Source organism: Oncorhynchus mykiss, chromosome 12 (assembly GCF_057628025.1).
Source record: "Oncorhynchus mykiss isolate SJ-2025 chromosome 12, ASM5762802v1, whole genome shotgun sequence".
In the NCBI taxonomy this organism is placed as follows: Eukaryota; Metazoa; Chordata; class Actinopteri; order Salmoniformes; family Salmonidae; genus Oncorhynchus; species Oncorhynchus mykiss.
In genome coordinates, this window is record NC_143033.1 from 73,091,344 (window position 1) to 73,101,381 (window position 10,038).

Genomic DNA, 10,038 nt, shown 5'->3' on the forward strand with positions numbered 1-10,038 from the left:
CTGGCAGTATGATGTCACACCTACCCCAGTACCCATCCTCACTGACCTGCCCACTGCACTACCCCACTGCTCAGTTAATTAGCCATCGGTCAACAGTCAGTCGAATACAAACACAGGACTGTTCCACTGTTTCACCTTCGTCCTTTCTTATACATACACTAAGGGGTCGATTCCATCCTCATCGTGCAAAATCCGCAGTATAGTGCGGTTGAAATGTAAGGGTTATTTCCGATTGAGCTGACATATGCAGCAGGAACATTGCCTTTAAATTCCAATCGTGCTATACCGTGGATCAATCAATCAATCAAATGTATTTATAAAGCTCTTTTTGCATCAGCCAATGTCACAAAGTGCTATACAGAAACCCAGCATAAAACAACAAACAGTAAGCAATGCAGATGTAGAAGCACGGTGGCTAGGAAAAACTCTAGAAAGGCAGGAACCTTGGAAGAAACCTAGAGAGGAACCAGGCTCTGAGGGGTGGCCAGTCCTCTTCTGGCTGTGCCTGGTTGAGATTATAACAGTACATGGCCAAGATGTTCAAACGTTCATAGATAACCAGCAGGGTCCAAAATATTATTAAATGATCACAGTGGTTGTAGAGGGTGCATGAGTAAACGTCCGTTGGCTTTTCATAGCCGAGCATTCAGAGTTAGAGAGTTAGAGACAACAAGTGCGGTAGAGAGAGAGAGTCGAAAACAGCAGGTCCGGGACAAGGCCATGCCTCGAACAAAAGAGATCTCAGAGACCTAAGATGAAGAATTGTTGACTTGCATTAAGCTGGAAATGGTTACAAAAGTACCTCTAAAAGCCTTAATGTTCATCAGTCCATGGTAAGACAAATTGTCTATAAATGGAGAAAGTTCAGCACTGTCGCTACTCTCCCTAGGAGTGGCCATCCTGCAAAGATGACTGCTGGAGCTCAGCGCAGAATGCTCAATGAGGTTAAGAAGAATCCTAGAGTGTTAGCTAAAGACTTACAGAAATCTCTGGAACATGCTAACATATCTGTTTACGAGTCTACAATACGTAAAACACTAAACAAGAATGGTGTTCATGAGAGGACTCCACGGAAGAAGCCACTGCTGTCCAAAGTAAACATTGCTGCACGTTTGAAGTTTGCAAAAGTGGATTTCCACAGAGCTACTGGCAAAATATTCTGTGGACAGATGAAAATACAGTTGAGCTGTTTGGAAGGAACACACAACACTATGTGTAGAGAAAAAAAGGCACAGCACACCAACATCAAAACCTCATCCCCACTGTAAAGTATGGTGGAGGGAGCATCATTGTTTGTGGACAACGACCCAAAACACAGAAGTAAATCAACAACAGAATGGCTTTAACAGAAGAAAATACACCTTCTGGAGTGGCCCAGTCAGTCCTGACCTCAACCCGATTGAGAAGCTGTGGCATGACTGCAAGAGAGCAGTTCACATCACATCCCAAGAATATTGCTGAACTGAAACAGTTTTGTAAAGAGGAATGGTCCAAAATTCCTCCTGAGCGTTGTGCAGGTCTGATCCGCAACTGCAGAAAACGTTTGGTTGAGGTTATTGCTGCCAAAAGAGGGTCAACCAGTTATTAAATCCAAGGGTTCACATACTTTTTCCACCCTGCACTGTGAGTGTTTACACGGTGTGTTCAATGAAGACATGAAAACGTATAATTGCTTATGTGTTATTTGTTTAAGCAGAATGTGTTTCGTCTATTGTTGTGACCTAGATGAAGATCAGATCAAATTGTATGACCAATTTTTACAGAAATCCAGGTATTTCCAAAGGGTTCACATACTTTTTCTTGCCACTGTAAACCCAGACCCATTGTAGGCATTTATTGGTCCTGGTACTGACCCAACCCTCTGATCCACTCCTGGTAACATCAGCTAGCATGACAGATCCAGAACCCCCAACACTGATGTTTGCAACAGAGCTGTAAGATCATAATCCTTCTTCTCTCTCTCCCCTCAACGGAAATGGTATTGCTGTTATTGTCACAGCAGCAGGGTGCACTGCTGAGAGCCTGTAGCTCACAGGCTGACTGGCTGGCTGGCTGGCTGACTGGAGTGGATGGGTAGTACAAGAGTGCACAAGACAACCTACTACGTGGATGTGCATGTTTAGAATAGGGCCTGAGATTATGTAAATTAATGCATTTTACAGAAATTATATTCAGAGGCATTGGGTAATCATTTCACAGGATATAATGTTAATTCCTATGGAGTTGACATTTAGATAGGCCCGTGCTAGGTGTGATTTATGGAGTGCGCTGTTGCAGTGTTGTATACGTGTGTACCCAAATCCAACAGGCAACAGGGAACTCGTTTATCATAACACAGGGTTGGGTGGTGGCATTTTAACAGCACACACACACACACACACACACACACACACACACACACACACAGACATGTTACATCATAATAAGCCCTCATGCTCTTGAAGTGCTCTCTGGTTGATCTTTTGATGACTGTGTACAGTGTCATCACACCACAAATCACTCTGCCTACTTTCAATATTTGTGCTTTACCTGTTTATACAACACCTGCAGACTCACAGAGGACAGGCACACACACAAGTATGAGTGCATACAGTCACACAAAAGGAATAGGTCTTCTATACTATACAAGAGAGAAACATTAATATTGACTACAGTTAAATAATGAGAGAGAGAAGCCACATGGAAAACATTGATCATAGGAAGCATGTAAAGGACAACAGAATGTCAATCAGCCTGAGTTTATTAATAGTCTATCAGTGAGTTTCAATTAAAAAGAGGAGCAGTACTAGTATGGGATTCAATTTCCTAATATAATAAGATTGTATCTAGATATGCAAATGTACAACCTCACAGCCAGGGTTGGGGAGTAACTGATAACATGTAATCTGATTACAAACAAAATTATATTTTCAGTTACGTTGCCAGCAAAAAAGATTGTAATCAGATTACAGATACTTTTTGAAAAAAATAGAGGATTACTTCTAAATTCTGAAAGGATGTTAGTGAAAAAATACATTATGACACCTTTCTGTTCTCTCAATGACATTCAATTCAGCACTGAAAAATGGCACAAGTTTGTTCCACCTGAGCGAGCGTGACCACAAGTCAGAGACCCCTATGAAGACACACCAAATGCGTTTGATAGATCCTTTTTGTCTTCTTCAAATGCCTCTTAAAGGGAAAGTAATCTAAAAGTAATCTTAAAGTAATCAGATTCAGTTACTGAGTTTGGGTAATCCAAAAGTAATGTTACCGATTACAATTTTGGACAGGTAACTAGTAACTGTAATGGATTACATTTAGAAAGTAACCTACCCAACCCTGCTCACAGCAGTGTGCACGCAAAACCCCATACAAGCTTGCACAAATACCTGCGCACACGTGCTGGACAGTAAACACACGCATGCTGAGGAACACTTGACAGTTGTAATAACAGACACAACCACAATACAACCAAATGACCTGGTCACTGTGGAGGGGAGTCGCATAGCCACTTCCTCCTGATCGATTTAAAGGACAACTGCACTTTGATTTGGCCTCACTTTGGTAAAATTAAGAAATGCTAGGTGCCATGACTGAATTGTCTTGTGTGTGTGTTCGCAGGTTGGAAGAGTTAGACAAATAATTTAGTCAATTAGCTTCAGTCGGTGTGCAATCGTGGCAAAATTGGTTTGACTTTGGATAGTCTATCTCCGGGGCTAGTTAGGGACCGTTGATAAATTACACAATGAAATTGAGACATTTTTATGTTGCAAACCTTGCAGTTTTGTCATGAAATGCTATCCAAATTTGTATAAGAATTTCTACAATTTAAAGTTTGTTTGAGGTTTTAAGTCATTGAAATTTTGAGCTATTGGAATGTAATATATTGTCGCATGTACATTGTGTAATTTACCAATGGTCCATTTCTAGCCCCATAGTGATATCCAAAGTCAACCCAAATTTGTTTTTTAGGGGGGCAGTTGCTCTTTAAGGTAGACATACAGACACACGCTTCAAATTAATGCAACAAAACAAAATGGTGTAAGTAAAAAAATAAATAAAGGCCTTATTGGTATGGGCATGATTAAGCCATTGTTTTCTATATTTTTGTTGTTGTTACTGTGGGACCATAGTATATAATTAATAATAGCTGTTACTTTGTAATGTGTCACACAATTGGCCATCCATAGTGCTTTGATTACACCAGCCCAATCAATTCCACTGATGCTGTTATTGATAACAAGACACTCCTCAACAAGAGCTCTGGTGATGATGTCACAGAGGGGGAGGGGGGGGGGGAAGCACCGCCTTTGGTTGTGAATGAGGTATAACTGATGTAACACCTTAATGAGCATAACATATTTTACTACTATTTTAATTGACTGGAATAGTCATCGTTAGAAACATCCCATTGGCAGATAAACTGCATCAACGAATCACCTCCGGATTAGAACCCACTCCGGTGACATGACGCACACATGCAGCCTAAATGACCATGAAGTCTTACCAACTCAGAATGCTCTGTGCTCTGGGCCCCCCACTGAGAAGCTCTGGTTAGGAGTGCATATTGACAGTCCATCAGATCCAGTGTTACCACACAAACACTCACTGAACCAAAGGTTGCTGTGTGATGCCCAGCCAGAGGAAGGGCACGTAACTCAGGAGAGTGAGATGGGGTGAGGGTTTTCACCCTTCCACCCCAACAGAGGCTCTCTATCCCATCTGCTGGATTCATTTCGATTGGACCTAAAATAGGTGACCGGGCGGTTGTTGCTCTTTGGTGTACTTTGATACCCTTGGTCCCCTGAGTTTCTCTATCTATCCATAGGATCAGAGGTGGATTGACATTGGGATTAGTATGGAGAGGGCTCGTGTTGTGTGTTTAGTCCATAGACGGATGGGGCGGGCCGACTCACTGTGAGTGAATCAACTGGAGCCTCTCAGTCTGAACGATGACCCTAATCTGTGTCCATTATGAACATTCCCCCACACCAGTCCCTCCCAGAGCATTACATGGGGGAATACGGAGGTTAATCACACGCTGCCATGTGCTGTTGATCCAGTACTGTTGGCCACCACAATGACTTTTGTGACACAGGAGTTGCATTACATTTTTCCCTATTAAAATTGTATATTTCATTTGGGAAAATCTTAGAGCATGGATGAACACATCTAATGTTGAAACGACTGTCAAGAAACACAAATCTTATCTGCATGAAGTTTCCCTAAAACAGATGTTGAGTGGTCATAACCTACACGTGTACCAAGCCAGTGGACGTGCTGGGGTCTTGTCTAGTTGGTCTGAGTGTTAAGTGTGAATGAGGCCATGGGGTAGGGCGACCAGACGTCCCCGATTTCTTGGGACAGTCCCCGATTTTAGTGAGCTGTCCCCAACCAGAGCTGTCCCCAGAAATGTCCCCGATTGGCCCTCAGAAAGAAAAAAGCAACTCTGGAGTTAAATTGAGTCTGATATTTCAATAATCCAACACTGTATCCAATCAGATTTTCATGTCTGTCCCTGTACCAAACTTGTTTGCTCCCGTGGCTTCGCCATAGCCCTTTTATGAGAATGTTCAGCCAAACATTTGATCAGTGGTACATTTTAACCACTGAACCAAACTTGAAAACTACTAGATAGTCTAGGATGGGTAATCCATCTCTGTGTTAAAATTACTACAAGTATTTGAAAGGACTATAGTGAAAAATGTATTAAATATAGTTCCATGACATTGTTTTTATAATTTTTTCGCACCGCTAGCACACAACAAAATATGTACCCGGTTTTCATATCCAAAATTTGGTCACCTTACCGTGGGGCATGTTTCTGTGCTCTTTCTCCCTCTCTCCCTCTCTCTCTCTGTCTGAGTCAGGTCCAGGGCACACTAGGTGTCAGCTATGGGAGCCGCTCTCACATTAAAACCCCCCAGGGCAGAAATCAGGATCCTGGACCCACTCCTCCATTTACACATGTGCAAGCTAGCGCCTATGCAAACGACCCAACCACACAGAGACATTCCTCCATTAAAACAGTGACCTTTCAGAGGTGATCTGTGAGGGAGGCTGTGGAAAGTCGCTGTGCAGTCGGTCGTCATGGAAATAACCCTGCGGTAGTATGCAACCGGTCAGTGTGACCGTGCTGCTTGTTAAATCATGTTAGCTGTGCTTCAGGGTAAATGACTCCTATGGGCCTCTGCTAGTTTAGTATACTAACTGTACTGCAGTTTACGTAGTTAGAGTTGATAGCTGTCATTAAAACATAATTGAAGTGATTTGTGTATCAAACCCCTTTAGCAAACACTGGCCTTGAGTGTGTTTGTATACATGCGAGGATGTGTTTAATGCTGTGGGATAATGAGGGTCTCATTAACTATGCCCACCCCATTGTCCCTGGGGCCCCAAAACTAACCACTGCTAGATTGTATCTTCAGTAATACACACACACAGCTGTGAAACATAATCCACTCTCCCCAAACTCCCTTTTGTCGTTCCTGTGACAGTATGTTTGTGTGGTATAGTAACTACACACACCTCTACACTCGCCCACAAACACACAAGTTAGCTCGTACACATGGGTACTTACATTAAATCACACACACACACACACACACACACACACACACACACACACACACACACACACACACACACACACACACACAGACAGCAGTCCCTTCATGGAGCCCCTCCCAGAGTAGAGTACAGTCAGCACCATTTAACCTGCACCTCTCTTTAGATGTGAATGTTACTGTGAACTTCACTGCAAACTATCTGAACCAGATGACCCCAGCCTCTGCTCTCCGGATGGGGGCACCAGCCAGACACGATGCCCCATGGAGGGTGGGGGGGGCAAGCCAGCCAGCTGCCCCCACAGGAGGCTCTGGCCAAAGGCAAAGGCCAGGGTCAGCCTGCCTGCAGCTGCAGGCTGAGAGAAATAATCTATCACAACATCTGATGTAAGTGGAGATTGAGCAACAGTTCCTCTGAAGAAAGAGAGCCATCAACAGAAAAAGACATAAAAACGTTGACTAACAGACTAGAGGGTTTTAACACTTCTCTAAGAGAGAGAGAGAGGGTTTCAGAGCTGAAGCAGAGAAGGCCGTTGGACAGGGAGAGGAGAGGGTCATGGGTTCACATCCCAAGATGTTTGAGTGCTGCAGTCGTGCCCTTGTGTCAGAGACTGCACACGGTAAGTGATTCAATCAGGCTAAAGCATGGAGACGGTGCCCTGCCAAACTATTAGCTGATGTGAGATAGAGCTCTGTAACAGGGACAGCAGCTCAGGGAGCTGACACCAGACAGGTGAAAGTGAGAGAAAACAGGTTGTGCCTTTTTCTCTGCACTCCTTCATCGTATAGCGTTCTTGTCTTCCTCTCACTCTCTCTCTCACTCTCACTCTCACTCTCACTCTCTCTGCATCTTTTGAGGCTGAGCCACTGGCCTGGATCTCACACAGCACCAACCAACTCCTACTTTGACCCACTTTCTCCTGGACTAAAATGTAACACACCGTCGACAGGCTGCAGGGCCAAGGAGAAGAACCAGAATTGTCCCGTTCCATCTTTTATGACTACAGGCAAACGGCAGAAAAGAACCAGGCAGGGAAACAGGGAAACAGACTCTACAAACTGAGCAGTGAATAGAAGAAGTGAAGTGAGAAGGGCCAGCAGTCCAAAAGAAAAATCTGTCAGACCAAGACAAATATTAGTCACTTGTATAATCATTAACTATAGTTCTGTGACTACAACGATACCACAAACCATGGTTGACTTTTATACGGTTTAACTGGCCAGAGTGATAACATTCAGCGACAACGGGACACGTAGTTAAATCGGCCGAAGAAAAAAGTATGAGAAACAGCCGAGAAGGAGACATGACAACACTTTATTCTCAACCATGTGGCAGAAGAAGACAGAGAGGATCAGGCCACAGATCAAGATACAAAGAAAAAGACAGAGGATCAGGCCACAGATCAAGATACAAAGAAAAAGACAGAGAGGATCAGGCCACAGATCAAGATACAAAGAAAAAGACAGAGAGGATCAGGCCACAGATCAAGATACAAAGAAAAAGACAGAGAGGATCAGGCCACAGATCAAGATATAAAGAAAAAGACAGAGAGGATCAGGCCACAGATCAAGATACAAAGAAAAAGACAGAGAGGATCAGGCCACAGATCAAGATACAAAGAAAAAGACAGAGAGGATCAGGCCACAGATCAAGATACAAAGAAAAAGACAGAGAGGATCAGGCCACAGATCAAGATACAAAGAAAAAGACAGAGAGGATCAGGCCACAGATCAAGATACAAAGAAAAAGACAGAGAGGATCAGGCCACAGATCAAGATACAAAGAAAAAGACAGAGAGGATCAGGCCACAGATCAAGATACAAAGAAAAAGACAGAGAGGATCAGGCCACAGATCAAGATACAAAGAAAAAGACAGAGAGGATCAGGCCACAGATCAAGATACAAAGAAAAAGACAGAGAGGATCAGGCCACAGATCAAGATACAAAGAAAAAGACAGAGAGGATCAGGCCACAGATCAAGATACAAAGAAAAAGACAGAGAGGATCAGGCCACAGATCAAGATACAAAGAAAAAGACAGAGAGGATCAGGCCACAGATCAAGATACAAAGAAAAAGACAGAGAGGATCAGGCCACAGATCAAGATACAAAGAAAAAGACAGAGAGGATCAGGCCACAGATCAAGATACAAAGAAAAAGACAGAGAGGATCAGGCCACAGATCAAGATACAAAGAAAAAGAGAAGTCACACCGCAGTTAAGACTGACGGTCCAACATGGCGCGGTTTGTCACAGTCTGGTAAACCACAAGTTCCAACCCTGACAATGACCATGATCAACTATAAGTTATGTCCCTAAGCTTGGCTGTGAGGTCGAACATCTGTAGCACACGTGCGTAACACGGGGAAACTGACGATGCATACAAGAAAACACACTAGACACACAGGTCAGGCGCACGGACACACGGAACACGATGAACACACACACTCACACGCGTAGGTTGACTGAGGACAAGCTAAACACATACTGACTGTACACACACAGACACTGTTCTACCCAGGTCAAACCAATTCTCTCACTTACCATCTCTACTTGCCGGGGGTCCAGTTGGGTGGGTGCCGAGGACTGCACAGCAAAGTGGATCTTCCTGCTCTCCTTGCACTCGTCCCCAACCTCATCCGACGCAGAGGGATCCATGGCTGTGTCTGTGTCCCAGGGGGGTCTCTCTCACCGGGCACCAAGCTCTGCTCCACTAGGCTCCCTGGAGGAAGGTCCCAACACAACACACTGTACAGCAGTCCTGCTTCTGCTGGGTCTACCTCTCACTCTCTCTATATATACACACACACCTCTCTCCCACTGTCTCCCTTCAAAAGTTATCTTTGTTTATATTTGTCGCTCTCCTCTTTCACTCACGGTCAGCTATTTCTCCTATCCTTTATCTCCCCTGTTCCCTCCCTTCTTCCTCTCTGCCTGTTTCTGTCTGACACTTACTCTTGTTTGACGTTCTAGGTGGTGTGTGTTTATCTCTCTCTCCTCCCTCTCTTTCCCTCGCTCACAACCTGTGCAACAAGAGTAATTGAGACACGTCCTTACAGCTGGCAGAGAGAGAGAGAGATAGAGAGAGAGAGATAGAGAGAGGGGGTGGGACAGAGGCAGGGAGGGGGCGGAGGAAGCTAGAGTGAGGGAGGGAAGAGAGAGGGGGAGGGATGGACCGGAGGGAGGGGAGTTGTGTTTTTGTATATATTTAAGCTGACGTTGATTTGTAATCAGAAAAAAAAGATAATCTCATCCCATCAGCTGAGCCTCTTTTGGCCTCTGTTTGTGAATGAGAGATTTGTGCTCTCAGAGGGAGAGAGGGGGAGGAGAAAGAGAGAGAGCAGGGGGGGGGCAAACAGGGAGAAATAGAGACAACGGGATATAGAGAGTGGAAAGGAAGAAAGAAAGGATGAAAAAGAGAGGTGACCGAGCAAAACAAGGAATAAATAATGACAGATGCAGAGGAATCAGCATCAGGCATGGAGGCAGAG

General features: G+C 44.2%; 1 protein-coding gene across 1 annotated transcript in view; it reads right to left on the reverse strand.

The window, feature by feature from the left end:
* LOC110538167 (uncharacterized) overlaps positions 1-9,627 on the reverse strand; it is a 34,152-nt gene extending 24,525 nt beyond the window's left edge. Inside the window, exon 1 of the mRNA XM_021624804.3 lies at positions 9,092-9,627. Coding sequence (XP_021480479.3) covers positions 9,092-9,205 — 114 coding nt within the window. The 5' untranslated portion in view covers positions 9,206-9,627. The remainder of the gene's footprint in view (positions 1-9,091) is intronic.
* Positions 9,628-10,038: the final 411 nt, after the last annotated feature.